This window comes from Mytilus trossulus, chromosome 3 (assembly GCF_036588685.1).
Source record: "Mytilus trossulus isolate FHL-02 chromosome 3, PNRI_Mtr1.1.1.hap1, whole genome shotgun sequence".
Lineage (NCBI taxonomy): Eukaryota > Metazoa > Mollusca > Bivalvia > Mytilida > Mytilidae > Mytilus > Mytilus trossulus.
Window position 1 is genome coordinate 4,657,002 of NC_086375.1, and position 19,839 is coordinate 4,676,840.

At 31.7% G+C, this 19,839-nt stretch overlaps 1 protein-coding gene across 1 annotated transcript; it reads right to left on the reverse strand.

Annotated features, from left to right (window-relative positions):
- Positions 1 to 3,166: 3,166 nt before the first annotated feature.
- Positions 3,167 to 19,832, reverse strand: LOC134710027 (WD repeat-containing protein 43-like). The gene is made up of 17 exons (XM_063570176.1): positions 19,612 to 19,832; positions 18,859 to 19,002; positions 15,338 to 15,459; positions 14,919 to 15,036; positions 11,738 to 11,865; positions 11,007 to 11,106; positions 9,786 to 9,850; positions 8,979 to 9,141; positions 8,524 to 8,610; positions 7,646 to 7,762; positions 6,908 to 7,042; positions 6,239 to 6,357; positions 5,608 to 5,671; positions 4,989 to 5,102; positions 4,301 to 4,370; positions 4,002 to 4,060; positions 3,167 to 3,552 (listed from the first exon to the last, which is right to left on the reverse strand). Exons 1-17 carry the CDS (start codon positions 19,819 to 19,821, stop codon positions 3,394 to 3,396), a joined length of 1,974 nt encoding a protein of 657 aa, XP_063426246.1. The 5' UTR covers positions 19,822 to 19,832; the 3' UTR covers positions 3,167 to 3,393.
- Positions 19,833 to 19,839: the final 7 nt, after the last annotated feature.

Consider the following 19,839-nt stretch of genomic DNA (forward strand, 5'->3'; position numbering starts at 1 on the left):
TAAATAAGGCCATTAGTTTTCTTGTTTGAATTGTTTTACATTGTCTTCTCAGGGCCTTTTATAGCTGACTATGCGGTATGGGCTGTGATCATTGTTGAAGGCTGTATGGTGCCCTATAGTTGTTAATATCTGTCATTTTGGTCTTTTGTGGATAGTTGTCTCATTGGCAATCATACCACATCTTTTTTATATTGTAGACAAATGTGACAAGTTGAGTGAAAGCAAAGTCTTAAACATGAGAAGGAAACAACAAATAATAATTTCTCCACCAAATTAAAGCAGTCTGTTTACTTGTTTGTTTATTAGTTTGCAGATACAATGTGGGCAATTTCTATTTGGATAAAGTTATCCCATACCCCATTTACATACTAACAAAATACATATGCAGGTCAGGAATAATGCAATGGCTGCATCTTGCTTTAGTACGAGTTTCAAATCTTTAATTCCAGGCACTTGCTCATTATTGAAGGCTGTACGGTTACCTTTATACTGTGTTGTAAACTATTATTTGTCTTTCCATCTATTCTAATTTTGTTTGTTTCTGTCATTAAATTAATGTTATCTATTCTTCTATTTGTGGCTCTTTAATGCCTCAAAATCTATCCTTTTCCTGAAAACTTCTTTTGTTTGGCTTCCTTTTATATAATAACAAATATTTATCTGAATATTTTTATTGACTTTTTAACTCAATATTTTAGCATGATTTATATATGTATTTTACATCATCATTAACAAAATGTACACATCAACAATTAACAATAAAACTTTTATTACATACTAATTCATTCATAAAAAAATGTTTGACTATTTATAACATGATCAAGGACATGACAATGTTTATTTCATCCAAGTATGGCATTTATATGACCAGTGGCCATGATTGACTTTTATTTGCAGTCCATATCTTTAATCTATACACTCATACTTGCACACACTGTATGATATTTTTTTCTGGTCAGTTCAATTACAATTTTTATCATAAATATTTCATTATTATTTGCATATTGCAACTGATAATGCTGTGGGAATTTGAACCATTAATTTACCAGTTTCTGCCTCAGTAATTATGGTTTGGATACTTTAAATATAAAAAGTCATAACAAAATAAAAATAGAATTTACCTCTTAGAAACAAAAGTGGTGAATGCTTATATTATTTTGGCTGTAATTTTTTTTTAACATAGCGGCATGCAGACTATCAATTACTTATATATACAAAAAGTTAACATATACAGGATTCTCTTGTTCAGAAGTAAAACAAACTCAAAACAACCTGTAAAAGTTCCCTCCTCTTGTAAGGGTATTAATGCCCCATTTTTATTTATTCTCCAGTCAAGAAATACATGTAACAAATGCATATGTAGGTTTAAATGAACACAAGATGGCCCACATCTAGGTGGAATCATGTTGTTAAAGAAAATAAATAAACTGATAACTTCACTCCCCTGACGTCATTCATTCATTGGCGACATCAGGACATGGTTAATGTTATCAAACCTAACTGAGAATACATAGAAAAAGACTTTTAAGGACAATGTCAATGTAACAAGATGAACTAGTTCAAATTCCTGACTGAACAACACTAAAATTCTCACAATGCAAATAAATTCTTGGAATTTTTCCATATTTGAATTCTTTCACAAATAATTCTACAATTAACTGATCTAACATAAATATTTTGTAGTCCAGTATAAACTGGTGGGAGACATAATTAGTACTATACCTGCCTGAATACCAAGTACTTGTATTTGACAGACAAGACACCCATAAAGTTCTTTTTATAGACCTGTATATTTGTGACCACATGTATTTGTAGTCATATATATAATTCAGGTATATATTATGCACCAATAACATAAGAATTATTTCAATCATCTAGCACCTTGAGAACAATATAGAAAATTAACAAGTGCCAATTTACAAAGCTTACAGAAAACAAATATCCCATTCCTAATCATCATGAAATAAATTGATAAACTAATAAAACATCTTTTCCACTATCTAATGCCAGTTTCTAACTGATAACCATAAGGGAAATCAAATGCATATGAAACCACTCTCAGTTTCACCAATTATAAATAAATATAAGTATAATTTTGTATTTAAACACCTGTAATGAGGCAATAAACTCATCAAACTGTATTGTATTCTTTCTCCTTCATTCTGAAAACTATCTGTATATTTGTTTTTATGGAAACCAGAATTTTGTGTTTTAAGCAAATTGTTGACCTTTAACTGTTGCCTTGACCTTGACCTTTGACCTAGTAACAACATTCAGTAAGCATGGTAAGGGTGTTCTTTATTATCATAGTTTGTAAGATAAACACTCCTTGAAAAACTGAATCAGCTACGTAATGTCTAATATTTTTTTAAATGCAAATAAAGATAATTTTCAATGACAAGTATTTTCTTCAATAATACTCAGGCGCAGATCCAGGGGGGTGGGGGCCGGGGTTGGAACCCCCTTTTTTTGGACGATCAATGCATTTGAATGAGGACATGTAATTAGAACCCCCCTTTTTAAATTGGCTGGATCCGCTCCTGATACTAATAGAACAGCTAGAAGTGATTTCATAATTACATTTCTTTAATAGAAAAATATATACAATTTACTAGAATACTTCTCAAAGAACCTGATAAGAAATACTTTAAGAAACCCTTAATTCTAGATTGATGATTAATGCTCACAAGCACAAAATAATAGCACTTTGACAATTTATAAAAATGATCCAAGCAAAGTGACCTTTTTATTTGTTTGAAGGATTTCCTACAGACAAATCATTCTTTATAATTTGATTTAATCTTAATGTTTATGTAATGTTTACACAGTAACTTCAAGGTCAAAGTTCTGGAAAATGCATTTAGTTGCATACGGCAAAAACTTTGCATTGGGAAGTATGGTTTCTGTTTGACCAGGCTGTTACATTGTATATTAAATCAATTTTATGATTTATTTATTTTTTATCAATTTAAAACCTATTAACAAGCATATGCATACTTATCCTCCCATTATCCATGGACAAAAGACAATTTCATTTGTAAAGGGAAGCAACTCTAGACAAACACTTATGAACCACTGGAAAATGAATTCTGAGGTTAAAACTTTACGTACACATTCCACACATATCAAGTTTGAATTCTTAAAATATAATAAAATCCTTATTCCAGGAAAAGAATGTTCTTTAAGTATGATAATCAGTCACTTTTTAATGAACGCTTCTGACTTTACAAAGAACAGTTCTGGCGGAAACATTCTATACTTAGAATAGTTATCTGCCCTTGAATACACTTCCTGTTAACATGAACCCACAATCTGTTCCAGTTCCTTGGAGCAGAGTTCTGTCAGCTTTGGAAGCCATTTGTATTGCACCGTTTCATTATTGTTTCTCATTAATTATTCAGACTCCATTTCTTCATCCCCATTTTCCATGGGAGAATCTTCCATTTCGTCGTCATCATTGTCATCAGAATCTTTCTCTTCCTCATCCCCATTCTGTTGGTCTGGTGTCTTATCCATCTCTTCTTCATTGTCATCAAATAAATCTACATTATCCTAAAAGTATCAAATAAAAATATCTCTCAATATATCATGCATAAATTTCTTAGTTGCAATTTTGTATTTGCGAGTGTTCATTTCATTATATGGTTTTAAGGTATAATTTACTGTTCCTTCATGGTAACCTTTTTCTGTAAAACTAGCACTTCACAAAAATCAAACTTTATTGTATTGCAATTGAAAACAGGATATTTCTTAAATATTTAGAAATAAGATTTACCCACTGAAACAACTATCCACTTAAAACCAGTTGAAAAATATTGAGAATGTAAAGATCTACACTGTAAATTAAGATTAAGCTCTACTGTTGTTTATTTCATCAAATAAAACCAGTTCCTCTTATCTGACCTGAAAGCCAACAGAATGAGTCATACAGTTTCTTTTATTTTCCCATTTTAATCTGATGAGACAGAGTATACAACCTCACAAAATATAACCTATCTTACCTCTGTATCTGACTGTGTTGGAGCAAAATCATCCAATCCAAAGTCTTCATCTGAAGATTCTGTAATACAAGGGAGACAATTCTTATGTTAATGCAATAATAAGGTAAAGAAATGTTTTAACACATTATAGTAGGTATAACAATTACTTTTACATTGTCCTAAATGATTATTTTTTATTAACCTTTATTAGTACTGTTTGAACCTAAGTTTTTGAGAGCAATAAATGATTTATTACTTAAATAAATAAGGAGCTATTTGACTAAAAGGGACTTAAATAAAGAAAGCAAAACATTGCCTACCTTCTTGATACATTAATAATGGCTGTTCTAATGACTCAGTTTCTACTTCTGGTTGGTCTTGTGCTGTAACCTGAATTATGAGGAAAAAGATCAACATTTTGAACCTTGCAACTATTTAGATATCTGCAGATTCAAAGCATTCACTGGAAACCCTGCTATTTGTAAATTATCAAACGATGAATTTGTACAGAAAAGTGACATTTCCTTCCCCCCAAAGATTAACTTTCTAATACTACATTATACACTTGAAAAAAAGTAAAATATCAAAATTCCAAAACTCAGAGTAAATTCAAAATGGAAAGTCCATAATCAAATGACACTTGTACCCAACTGTTGACTTCTAAACATCTATTAATTATTCAAATTAAATTGGCTGGAATTTAAAATATATTTTTAAATACCTAACTTTTTTTTCAGCTGATTGCATTGAGTGTATATGTAAAAATAATATGCTTGCTAGATGAACTGTGAAGTCATTATTAGGTAAGGAAAACTACCCTCCTTCTGAAATAGATAGATTATTTGTCGGACAAGTCTACTCTTAAAGGAGGGTAGTTTACCTTACCTATTAATGACCTCACGGTTCAGCTACCAAACAAGCAAACAAAAGATTTTACCTTTTGTATGCATTACCTGCACACTCAATGCAATCGTAAATATATATAGGTGTTATCTTTCCTTTATTTACCTGTGACAAAACTAGGTCTAATTTCCCCTGTAAGCGAGACAGTTTGTTAAACATCATTGTTCTAGAATCCATCATCTGGTACAAGGTACTTAAATTTTCAACCATATCAGGAAACTACAAATATTAAATATACAAGAACATTAAATTTAACAATCAACAATAAGAAAAGAAGAGCATTCCAATGTCCTCTGCCACAGCACAGCTCCATAGGGGCAACTACAATAAGTGTCAATTATATCTATGAAGGCCATATAATTATTCGAGAAATAAACATGGAAGATAGCTTACACTACAATTATTTTTGATATAGTTTCCATTTCCAAGGGTAGTACTCCTGTAAAATCAGAGCTCATTTTTTAACTTGCTTAATATATTGCTGATCTAAATTTCTTACATAAAAATTGAAAGAACACGAATACATGATTCTGAAAGAAAAACTAAAAGGCTCATGGAAACTTGGATCTTTAATCTTTCAAAATCCACCCACAAATCTATATCATAAAATTCTGCTTTAACACATTTTCTCTAGTGCTGCAATTTAAAACCCTCCAGCTCCCTCCCTCAAAATCTCTTGACTAACTCCTCTTGATATTTTCTCAAGTGTCAGTATTTCACTTACTGTCATAAGATATGAAGTATGAATTGTCAGCAGTGTTTTTATCCATCTCAGAATCTTCGATGAACTGAAAAACACAAATAAATCTAATTAGAAAAATAATCATACACAATATGAAAAATGCGGGAAAACATCTAAAATTCTGAAAACTATTAAACAGAGAAAACATTTTATATAGGGTACTCCATTGATTTTCTGTTTGAATGGTTTCACAGAAGTATTTTTTTCTGTCCTTTATAGCTTGCTGTTTTGTGCAAGCCAAGGCTCCGTGTTGAAGACAGTGACCTATGATGGTTTACTTTTTTAAATTGTTATTTGGATGAAAGAGTTGTCTCATTGGCACTCATACCACATCTTTCTACATCTAAAACAATAAATATAAACATAAATTCAAGTGTTAACAGAAATTCATTGATTATTTTTATTCATAAATTTTGAACAACTGAAACAGATTTTGAGCTTTACCTATTTCTTAGACATCTCAATATATTGTTGAAAACAGGATGTTGCACTCTAGAATCTCTTGGTTATGTTATTCCTTGGGTTGCTGTCTCAAGACATTTATTGTTATAATAGATAATAGTTCATGAACCAAAGGTATAATAACTAAGATGACAAACAAGTAAGTACTTACCTTTGAGCATGTGTATGCATTCTCGATGATAATTCCTGAACCAATGGAATAATAGCCTGTATAGGTAACTTCCGCACAGTATTTTGTACAACTTTTTCTGAAGCTTGCATCAGCACATTCTAAAATTACAAGAAAGCAATTGCTTAATGTACAGTGGAAAATATTTAATTGGTTCTTCTCACAAGACAAATTAACAATCAATATGCAACCTACAGACCCTGCCAAAAAAATGTTGCGCAGGGACTTCTTGCACTACAAAAAGCCTTAGATTAACTTCCCTAATTCTGACAGGATGAGGTTACAGATTTAAAGATGCTCAATTTTAATAGCAAGGGTTTAAACCTTCAGGGATGAACATATTTATATCCACTTGTCAATCTTGCAGTAAGGGTTAACTAAAACAATTAACTGTTTTAATTTTGCTGTACTTTAGATAAGAGCTAACCAGCTTCACAGCAATCGTTTTCATTGTTGATGTATGCGTATTAAAAAAATATCAAATTTTTACATATTCAGCAGGATTTACAATTGAATCCTATCATGTCAATAAATAGCTCATGAAAATAATTGTTTATAGTAATTTGTATTTCTATATTTCTTTTTCACCTGGACTGCATACCTGGCCTTAAAAGACCTTTAATTAATGACTCAAGTTTTAAAAATACATACGTTTATCATTTTTTTATCTTGACTCTGTAGCCCCTGTGTTAACAGTCTGGCTAATGTATCAGCCTGGGGTGGTTCTCTTGTAGGGTGACTAGGATGATCAACACTGATAGCATTCAATCTCTCTTCCATACTCATCTGTAAAGAAAAAGAAACATGATTTCATCTTGTGGGGTGTTCTTGACATGATGAATTTTAACTTTCATTTGCATACAAATATCACACGAAATAAGACAATATGGGAGAATCTGGGAAAAGTTTCCTTTTGGCATCCCCTCAGAATAAACTCAAAGGGTTGATTGTGTTTATAATGCAGAGCTCCCATATGGGACTGTTACTAGAATTTATTTCTCTTTTGACCTAAGATGTACTATTGGCAGATTTTATTTCTGCAAAACAAATTTTATTCCATCTGAGACAACAAGAAATGGTCACCATATCTTTCATTATGAAATTCTGTTAAACCAGAGATTATAAGAAAATTTAGAACTGAGATCAAGTACACAATGAGTTATCAAGTTTGACAAAAGTTTAAGACAAGCCAAAATTGGCAATGAATTAAAAGAATGCAATTAACAAATTCCTCATTTATGAAAGCTTTTTTCCAATTTCTGTGATGGACCAGTCCTGAAAAATGATAACTACATTTGTAATGGAGGATTTTCTTTGGGCCTTCTTCCTGGTTCCTGTGAAGGACTAGGGAAGGACCAGGGACCAGTCCAGATCATAGATGATACTTACATCTGTAATTGATGGTTTTCTTTTAGACCTTCTTCCTGGTTCCTGTGAAGGACCACTGGGTGCCATAAGACCAGGTACTAACACTGTAGAATCTTTGGAAACATCTGGGGTTTGTACCTGGATAAGGAAGAGAAATCATGTACAATAATTACATTATAATTAAGAGTACAATGAGTACATTACAAACATAGATCACTAAGAACTATAGTACATCTGGGGTTTGTAACTGGTTACGGAAGAGAAATCATTAATATAAGTAACATTTATTATCAAAATATTTTGAGTACAATGTAAACATTACAAACATGATTAACTAACTGTATACAGATCATATTGCATTATATTATCAAGTATTATAGTTGTAATAAATTATTGTTTGCTTTTTAACAATGAAACTTTACAAATTTCCATGTCATTTGAGGTTTAAGACAAGAGAAAGCCGACTTGAAAGGAGTTAAGCCCTTTGAATGGAAAAAGAAAAATTAATAACAATAGCAAGACAAGAAAAGTTTTGCTTAGGTATAAATGATCTTTAATATAGGTTTGACTGTACTTTAAAGGCTCTTGTAGCACTCAATGTAACATACATCTAAGGCTTTCCATATAATGACTGAGCAGTTCTAAAGATATCAAATCAAGAAATGCAGAACAATGAAACAGATATTTCCTAAGTGCTGTTTCGGAAAATACTATGTCCCCCCCAGGGAAGGCAATTTTTTTTAAATATTATGCGGGTGGTTGTATTTGAAATACCAAAATGCAAAGGGAGTGCTGTTCTAATTAAATTTTATTTCTGTGGGTGGTGGGGGTTAAAAAAAAAAGTGCCGTCCCTGGGGGGGACATAGTATTTTCTGGAACAGCCATAAGCTAAAGCTTACCTTTGACAAACTTTTATCTGTTTGAAGTGAAACTTTCCTGGGATCTTCTCTGATTAAACACTGTACAGGATCAGCAGAATTATATTTCTGAAGAACATAATGAATTTAAGTTATTAGATATGTTATAGTTTTACTGCTTTGGAAAAAAAAATATACATGTACAGGTCTTAAGCACATATGTATCAAACTTTTCCTGTTTACTGGATTGCACTTCAAAGCATAATGGTATGTTCCATATAAAATCACTCGGTGTTGAGATTTAAGTGTTGTTGTTTTTTAGATCGATTGCACACAAGGTTTTTGCTTTTTTAAAGATGTCTAGCTAAGTTTTGTTGTATGGACTATAAATTTTCTTTCATTCAAAACCTTGTTGAATAGGATAAGATTATCTATAAATTTGCATGAAATATTATTAAACTAAATTGGAGCTTAAACTTGAGTGTGATATTACTTACCACTCTTTCAAATGTTGGTTTAAGGAAGTTTCCATGTACAATAAGAATGTCTTGATCACAAATCTGAGCTGCTAGTATAGGTATAGGTAACGGTAAGATGTCTTTGGCACCTGATGTTGATACTTGTAGGAGCACTTTAGGTTTCAATGGCTTTTTTAATCTCCTGAAAGAAGAGCAATAAAACAAATTATAATTCTATTCTTTTATTTTTTCTGTTTTCAGCTTGCTCTCAGTAAAATGTATAAATACTGTGTTCTCTATTACTGTATTGCTTTTACTTCAGTTATGGTAGTCAATCAGCTTAAAATAGTAATGTTTTTTGCCTGTAATCATTTATACTAGGATAGAGATCGGAAAACAGGATATTGTCAAAAAGACAACCGTGTCTAATGGTGCCTAGAGATCTTTTATTAGTCACAGTTTCAGCTTTATTCACAACTTTGGTATTTATTTTAATAAGATGATATAGAGCTTGGCATATTGTCTAAACACTAGTCTTGTTTTGGACACTATGGTTACCTCTATAAGTTTTTGGGTGGTTGGGTTGGTGACTTATTGATACATTTCTGACACCTCCATTCATTCATATGATATAATATGATAACATTGGAAATTATTGCTTGTACTTTTAACTATATATAGTATCAATAGTTTATATCAATGTTTTATATAAAAAACGGTCATCATCATCATCATCATCATCTAATTTTCAAATTCTGAAGTGTGTAACCAACTAAAACTTTAAAGCTTTCCATAAATAGTTCAGTAGACTGGAGATATTCAAATTAAAGCATTTCCAAGCCTTACCCATTTAATTTGTGCTCAAATATTACAACCTGGCCACTTCTTGTTACAGCACACAACATTACAACCTGCAAATGTAAAAACAAAAATTAGTGATAATAAATTTTTTCAGCTGTCATTTTCTCAGCCATTTAAAATGCCAGCTGTAGTTGCAGGGGTTGAATTTAAGCTTTTTTGAGTACTGGCCAGCCGGACCAGTGGACTGAAAACTCTACTGGTCAGGCTCCAAATCTACTGGTCCTGCAAAACTGACATTTATTTGACAAACACTAATATAAATGACAGATGTTTAATTTTATTTTGATGCTTTCCTTTACATAAGTTAGACAGTAACAAAGGAATAGTCTTTATTCTGATTTTGATAAAGCCTTTGGTAATCTCAATGATTTTCTTTATCAAAATCAGGATTAAGGACAGAAAAAATATCAACATTGTCTTCCACGTCATCGCAATCCTCACGACGACCATAGGGTGCCTGACTAGGTCGTCTGGAGCGCTGTCAAGAAATATTCCACACTTCAATCCAATCTGAAATTTGACTAACCAGTTACGAAAATACATTTCCTATCTAGGTCTGTCACTGCAAACTTTTCACATATTGTACAGTTCATTTAATTCCGATCTACTATACAATGCAACCATTCACGATCTCTTTCCCATGATTTTTGGAATTTGCGTTTCCTTTTGTCACTTTCGTATACTTTATTTCTCACTCGAGATATTAATTAACTGGATCAACAGTACCTTGTAATTGATTTTGCAGGTAAATTGTTTTGTAAACAAACAGAGATTGCGATGCAATCAGTGATTTTTATCGACAAATTTCTACTGGTCCACCCACCAGCTGACAAAATTTACTGGTCAGATGCAAATTTTACTAGTCCCGGACTACCGGACTAGCGCTAATAGCGACCCCCTGTAGTTGATATACATGTATGCTTAGAGTACTATAAGCAATATATCATAAATATTTTTTGTCCACCATCTTTGTTGAGGGCATCCTTTTTTCTTTCCAAATACTCAAATAATTCACCTTATCCATTTATAGATAAGATAAAACTTGAAATATGAATAATTGAACAGTAATAAACCCAAGTGTCTATTCTCCTTGAACATCCATCAAGAACTGAATTTCAAATGAGGGGGTTTGTGAATGTGTGTGTGTGGACTCGTATAATTAAGAGTCCTCTTATTTTGTGAAGAAAAAGAAGAAATCCACTGTACCTGTTCTGTCGACTGTTGACAAACATCTAATAATGTTGGTTCTTCAGGCAGTGAAAATGAAGTAATAGAGTTCTTATCAGAAGATGTTGTGTTTATTTGCCTGGAAAGAAACATGTAAATATTAACCAGTAAGCTTTAGCAAAAGTCTAGGAAATGATTTATTAAAATTAAAATTGATATATAATACATTATCAATAATTAAACAAAACACTAACTGGTGTTTCGGGCCATCTTAATCCTGCAGCTAGGTTTGAGCTTTTGCTTCATGTTAAAGAACACAGTGAGATGAAAAACAATAAAGGTGCTGATTCTTTGCTTAGGGTATTAACAGGTGTGTTTGGGAGTTTGTGATATTGAATTATTACATCTTATTCCATTCTTTTTTCATGTTCATAAAAAACAGTAAAATGAAGAACAACAATAAAGGTGCTGATTCTTTGCTTAGGGTATTAACAGGTGTGTTTAGGGAGTTTGTGATATTGAATTATTACATCTTATTCCATTCTTTTTTCATGTTCATAAAAAACAGTAAAATGGAGAACAATAAAAGTGCTTATTCTTCGTTTTGAATATTAACATGTGTGTTTAGGGAGTTTGTGATGTGAATTATAACACATTATTATTTCTTTTCATGTTCATCAAAGTTAAATCACTATCCATTTCTTATTAGCATTTCTTATTCTATATAAAATTCAATTTTAAAATGCAAAAATAAAAACTTGTATACACACCATGCATTAATGATTCTATCATTCTGAGCTGCTGATAAAAAGTACATATTTTCCGGTGAGTCTGATGCCTCTGCTGAGAGTGGTAAAGGAAGGAGACGGAAAATTTCTGTTTTATGACCAGTAAATGTCTGAAAGAGAAAACAAAATGGTTTAAAAACAAATTCTGGTTTGAGGAAATGATAGGAATCAAATGTATTGGCATATTTATTACTGAAAAATGTGTGGAAACAATACACCTTTGACTGCCTTTTTCGTTTAAATGTTTGGTGTTATTTGATGTAAATTAAATTAATTGGGAAAGTGTCTGTGGGACACAGATGAAACCCTTGCTTGCATGTCATATAAAGTTATAAATTGACATAACTGAGGAACAGTAAAAGTAACTCTAAAAAAATGTGTACTTGATCTGAGTTTTGCATACCTGTCAACCTCTGAAAATGAAAAGTCAGGTCATGACCTGCATTGAGAAAAAAAATCTCAGGTCATAACGCGTACGACATTTTGCGGGCTCAATTGAAGAACAAAAATATGTTTACATATAATTTATATAGTCAATATGTATATAAAACAGTTAGAACATGTATACAAGTTTATTTCAGACTATTGTTATATTCCATAGTAGCAGACTTGGCATTCTTTAAAAGAACTGCACTTGGTTTCAGTTCATAGCAATGCAAATGTGTATTCATTTTACAAGAAAGAAGAGCACACAGTGTATCCTTGTTAAGATCAGCCCTAAACTCTGTAGCTATTTTCTTTACTAAAGAAAATGCCCTCTCACTGTCTGCATTGCTGTTTGGCAAAACCAGTAATGTTTTAGCAAGTTCTGACAAAACAAAAAATCTTGGCTTGTTAAGAAAAATGTCATGCAACTTGGACATTTCTCCCCAAAATGTACCAATGTCAGTTTCAGGGGAAGTGCAAGTGGAAGTTCATCTAATGGAGTCAACTGAACTCATCTTGAAGCTTGTTGAAAATATCGTTACGTAGCTCAGGTAAACAAGTCCTACATTTTGACTTTTGGTTACATTGAAAAAGACCGATAAAACCGAAGGTCGTATTACTTCTAAATACCGGAAACAATTCCGGTCAGAAATCCGGGTGAAACGGGTAATGTTAGAAATTCCTGGGACCCGCCGGGTAAAGAAAAACTCCCGGGTGAGAGGTGAAAATAACGGGTGTCACCCGCAAAAAACGGGTGAGTTGACAGGTATGGTTTTGTGGTAATAAATATTATAAATAAGTTAAATTAAATTTGGTTTAGGCAAACTTGTTAGAAAAAAAAATTGAAAAATTAAACTCCAGCATAAAAGTGGCATACCCCAAAAATCAAAATTTATCTGTATGTTGTGGTTATATGCATAATGTATAAGTTTCAAAACATTTTGTTCAGGCAAATTAAAGTTAGAGAACGAAAACTTCATAAAATTTTCAATTTGTAAAGGGGCACAACTCTATATTTGTTAGTGACAAAACTAAAATTCAAACTTGATCAGTGTTTTGAAGTAATAAGCATTAGGCCGTTTTTATTAAATAAGTTGGTTTACGGATCCGCCGACCCGAATTTTCGCTAATTCAAATAAAAATAAACGCATATTTGTCCTAAAAAATTATTTCCGCCGACCTCATATTTATCGATTTACTAAGAAAATTTTAAACGGAATTTTTGTGTTTACGTTTCGTATTCTGTTTCCTATTACTGCACTAAAAAATCGTAAACCAGTGCACCGGAAACGTGACTGGTTAGCTTTCCCTGACACCCAAAAGCGAAAACAAGTCGCCTTGTTCTTGACGATACCAGTCGCATCCGTCATCGGACATTTTCAATTTTTAACAAGTTGATGAACATCATTTTTTTATTGATAATTTAAGAAATAAAGACATAAACGGTTCATTATCTTAAGAAAAGAGGCTGAAGCATTGTATTTGCAGTGTGTAGCAGTTTATTTGATAAAAAATACAACTCATCACCTCGAACATTTTTGCAAGTTCCGGTGCTTGTCACTCGAAAACGTACATCAACCTAAATTTCGACGGCAAAATAAGTTTGTTACTTCATTTAAACGTGATAAAAGTTGCCTCTAGTAAATGTTTAATACATTTATTGCATTAAAAACGTCATGTTCCTTTCCAAATAACTTGTCAAACATCGTTTATATTTGTAAATTTTCTTGCATTCGTCCGCCATTTACCAATTTCTAAACTACGGATCTGAACCGGACCAGCTAAGACCGAAATCCGTACTTTTACAATAATTATTATGGACGCACGGACGAAACAGCTGACAGACGAATATTGACCACAAAGGGAAAAATTATGTATGTCACATGCATTAAGAGACTTTTAGTTACATCTAATTGATTGGTGTCTATAATTCCCTATATTTTTTTATGGATTGAATTTGTTTCAAACTTGATTAAAGTTGCTTAACTCTGAGACTATCACACTAGCTAATATCAATATATTATGGACCAGGTTAATAACTTATATATTTTTTGATGAGAAACACTGAATTTCATACTTAAGATAGTTTTGAATTAAATTGTAATTGATATATTATAATTTCTTTACATTTTTCAAAATAAAAAAAAAACAATTTAGTGCTAGATGGAAGTTTCTCACAAGAACCTAAGTAAACTTTTAATTTGAAATGTTACTTTAATTGTATAATCAGATATGAATTGAACAATATAAAAAGAACATTATTTACATATGACCCTTTATACTATAGTAAAATCCAAACATTGTAGGGCACCACACGAATGAGCACTTCTCTTTCAAATCTCACCACTTCTCCCCATCAGTTTCAAAAAGAGAAGTCACTTCTCCCTATAATTCTGAAGAAGTGTGAGCCCTACAGATATCCGTAAACCAATAAAAAAAAAAAAAACTGGAAAGATCTAGTTTAAATTTATTTTTTTTCCCTCCTCCTACCCTAAGTTTTTTGGGCTGATGTCCGTAAACCAACTTATTAAATAAAAACGGCCTTATGTACAAGTTTCATAACATTTGGTTGAGGCAAACTTAAGTTAGAGAACAGAAATCAATTTCAGGATGTATGGATGGATGAATGTATGTGCCTACATATACTGGACAAGGGTAAAACTAAATGCTCCAGGGCCTCCGCTAGGGCGGGTGCATAAAAATATTACGTTTCATAATGTTTTCTGATTAATATTACCTTTAACAATTCTTTATTTTCTACATTCCACAGTTTAATTGATCTACCAGCAGTTAACAAATGATTGGAGGAACAAAGGCACATTGAATGCACACTTCCTTTATCTGCTTTCCATTTGCTGAAATTATAACAAATTTGTTTACAAATGAAATCTAATTATATCCAAATATTACAAATAAGAACTATTCATGGATGTTTTTCATTAATAAAAACATAAAAGAATGCAAATGGTAGATGTATACACTCATCTAGATTAATTTCCAGTTTCAAACTTTTTTAATTTGATTTCACATCTTATTTTTAGAATCTGTTGTTCATTTTGGGAGAAGATTTAAACAAGGCTGGAAATTTCTACTTCAAATAATCCAAGTTCTTAAAATTGTCTAGGCTATAGAGGACAACTACCATGAGATACCTACTGTCTAACATTAGCTGTAGAAACATCCCATTGTACGACATGGTGGTCATTACTACAACTGTACAAATAACCTTGATTTTCATCCCAACAGAGGTCATTTACTGATTCACTATGACCTTTATCCTGAAATGAGATTTCCAAATAGGTATGAATATATATTGTGCACATTCTACATGACATCACTTTTTAGGATGTTATTACTAAACATTGCTAAATATATTTTAATACATAAGGGAAGATATTCTTCTTTTTTCCTTGCCAGTCATGAAATTAAGTTGCTTTAGAGTATTCAAATTTAAAGTAATCAACTACTATTTCACAATAGTTCCAATCTTAGTAAACAGATTTTTTTCTCTCAAACAGCCATTTTTAATTTTGAGTATCAAAAATTACTTTCCTTGAAAAATCAAAATTAGGAAAATTCTTTTAAGTCTTGTATTTGTAGGACTTTTCATGAATAAAATGTGGAATTAAAAATAAATTTTAGAACACTAGAATAGTATTCCTCATTTCATGGGTTGTCCCAAGCTGTTTACTTTCAGTCATACATCATGAACATTAAGTGAGATGCTACCTTTATTGATTGTTTAAAGGACATACACAAATTTTGTTATGCATTAGTACATGTACAGTACGCCCAGAGAGTATGTAATCGCGAACTCTAATCACCGATTTCCGTGTGTAGCGGATTGACACCGCGAATCACGGATTACACTCCCAATTTCCTCCAAAGATTCTCTCCCAACACCGCGTGGCTGTTAATTGGTTTATTGCCCATCGTATGAACTGAAAATTAATGACGCGTGACAACATCATCGGACTAGTCAGATTTATTACCTTTGTACATTTAATCGATCTTGATTGCACCTGTGTTCTTTAAAATACGGTATTTAAATGTCCTTTCATTGTCAGATAAAAGTGTGACATTTTAATTTAAAATAAGATAATTATTTTTGTATGTATATGCCCATGTCATTGTCTTATGACAGGCAACGTACAACGTATAAAAATACGAATAAAACACTTATTTTGTATTTTCATTATAGTCCGATCCGGTCATAATTTTTGTTTTTTCAACAAAGATGATTTTACCACAATCAGAACCTTTTATGACCTACTCAGTGAGCAATATTCGGTTCATTAATAGTTCAATATCATATAATTAATATCAACTGGCTTAAAACAGAATGATGTTTTTACGGTTATGTTCAATCTAAATTAAACCCAAGAGTTAATTTATCAGATCAACAAGTGAACTCTGTTCAGGCCAAAAAAATAATATGTGTGTTTCCTGTTTCCTCTTTGAAAAAAATAGGGTAGGTAGGTAGGGATTTTTTTTTATTTTACCATTTTTTTTTTACATTGAGTCTATGGGAGAGAAATCCTGACTTTAACAGTGCTTATTGAAAAATGACCAAAAAAACTTTAGGGTAGGCTATTTCTAAGCTTAAAATATAGGGTAGGTAGGGAAACAGGAAACACACATGCTTTTTTATTTGGCCTTAATACTTTCAATTTATTTTGAAATGTAAAATATTATGTTTCACTACCTCGGTAGATTACCGACTTGAAATATTTGAATTTAAAAAAGAAACTGTAAAGTGACAAATAATTTTGTATGTATGCAATGTGGCAGCCCCTAATTCATAAATACTGACAACACAATAATCACAACCTGATTTATTTATATGGATAAAAAAATCAGGTGTTTTTTTTATCCGTAATGATCTGTTAATGATCTTTAATTATTTAAAATAAAATTGGATTAGGGCGCAATCCGTCCGTATTTTACTGCTTGTTAAAATCCTCGGCGAAATATAAAAAGAAGTATTTCAACAATATTTAAAATAGAATATTAAAATGAAATTATATCGTATTTCAAGAAAGAAATATGTAAATAAAAAATTGGATCGGATTTTTACGATATCGACAAATATTCACAGAGGATCTCTACAAACGCTCATCAGGAACTGAACGACATGCATCCTGTTTTCATCTACCATTAATATATAGTGTTGACTATGGACGTATAAATAATCTCCGGTTTTATTTTCTCTGTTGACTGAGAAACGTAAAAATAAAAGACTGATATTGGTTTATTCAGAAAAGGAATATAATTTAGAATCCTGTTAATCAATTGTGAAAGGACCTTCTAGAGCCTCAATCTTAACGCACACACATTTATGTCAATTTTTTACAAAGCAAGTTTAAACCTTGAATGAACTTTCCCACGGTTATCCAGAAAGGTCACCTGAGTTTACTGTTACATGATACTATTTCCCGCCAAATAAAAATCTCGTGGACAAAATTGATGTCACTATTTTTAGCATTCAATATTGTGAGCCAAGTCAAGTTCAAGTTCAACTACGCACTGTTGATCACTGAGATGTGTATCTTCTTCCCACGGCAATTAATTGCTTTAAAAATATTTAAAGATCACTCTTCTAAATACAACACAAAAGTTTACATTCATTGTGCGTAAATGAATATTATGCAACGACGAGTTGATGCAGCTATATAGAAGTAATCCTGTTGTAGCCGAAATGTATTATTTATCCTAAAGTAATGCTAACAAACCGTGAAGAGAAAATGCCGTAGACTTATCAAGCATAAGGAATGGTGAATAGTATTTTCTTTTTTTTTTGTATATTTCATAAACAAGTTTTAAAACGTTATTTTCTTTCTTTCTCATATTCCATACCTTTGGCGTTAATTTCCGTTTATTTTCACGCAAGTCTCTTTTCGTAACTTAAGTTATATAAATTACCGATAAAATAAATCGAGATCATAATCAAGTATAGATTTTTTTTATAAAACTTTAATGCAATTGTAAGCAGTAACAACAACCTTTTGCTTTTTAAAACTTTTATTTTGTACTCGTAAAATGGAAATTGCGTAGACTTATTAGCATAACAGATAGTGAATAATACTTTCTTTTTTACTTGTATAAAAAATTTTGAGACCTGTGATTTTTCTTAACACTGCCCTAATTTATTCAGCGTTAGTCTCTGTTTATTATTACACAATTATATCTCTTTTAGTAAATTAAATATTTATTAACTGATAAAACACGGAAGTCAAAATCAAATATAGTTTGTTTTTAAAACTTGATTTAAATGTACAGAGTCAGTGCAATTAAAAGATTTAACAACAACGTTTTGATTTTTATTTAATCTTTCAATCGTTTCAAGCAATCAGATATAAACTGATAATCAATAGACAGGAAATGCAATTGTTTAATTACATAAGAAATCTTGCATACCTTGACTGTCGCTTGTCGGCATAGATCAGAAGGATTAGGGCAATTAATTACCTGGTGTGACACCGCGTCACTCCAGACTGGGAGAGATGTCGCTAATACAATAAACAAAAGGTAACGGATTTACGCGAAAGTCGGAGGGAATACTCCCAAATTTCTCCGAGAATTTAGGGAGTGATGTCGGAGTTTCCTGGTGTTACACCAGGAAAAAACTCGGTGTATGGAGTATGGGATGGCTTTCGCGATAACTGAACTGTACCTACCAACTGACTCTGTATATCTGCTTTTACTATACTGTACAATAAAATATTTCCAGAACTGGTTCCTATTGCAACAATATCATTTTTCTCTTGTTCGTCTGAATCTTCTGATAATGATTTCCTTTTTTTCTTTTTCTTTGGTGTTTTCTTAAATATAAAAAAAGATAAAATCTTATTGAAAAGCTTATTACATTTAAAAGTTGAATTTGAAGTAAATATCATGATTAATTTATATTTGGGGAAAGTTCATCCTTGAAATAAAAGGTGTCATATAAATAATTTTACGTCAGACCTCAAGATCAAATCCAAGAAATGGCCAAATAAAAAGTTGGCAAAGAGAACAAGATGACAAATAGTTTGCAAACTTTATGTCCAATGGCAAGGATCGCAAAGGATTGTGGCACATGTTGACCGTCTTCACCATGTCGCAGCACTAGACAGCAAATGGCAGCATAATTTGGAATCACTTAATCAGTCTTAATCTGATAACAAGAATTAGGATACATTGCACAGATAGATTGGTGCATATGGTCATGGCTTAATGTAGAGATAATTTCCTACAAAAATATTTTCAATATTCCCAGGTTGCCAATAAAAAAATCAACATATTTTTTCACTTGCTTCATAAATAGTGGACATATTAATAACCTTTGGTCAATCATTCTTATGCAAGAAAATTGTTTCATTTCTTTACTTAAGTATATCGGTTTAAAAAAACAAATACTGCTGCTTTTGAATTTATCTCTAATGACTTACAGCACTGGGTCTCTTAGGACCCCATGATAAACAAGTACACGTTGCTGTCAGGTGTGAACTTGGAGTATACTGTTGACTGATTTTTGAGGTCGATGTATCATATACTTTAAGAACGCCATCAGGACTTGAATACATGCAATATTCTCCATTTGAAGAAAAAGATACTGGTGTGGAAAGTGCCATTTTCAACACGTGTTCTAATATACGCATGCGTCAATTTTCTAAAAG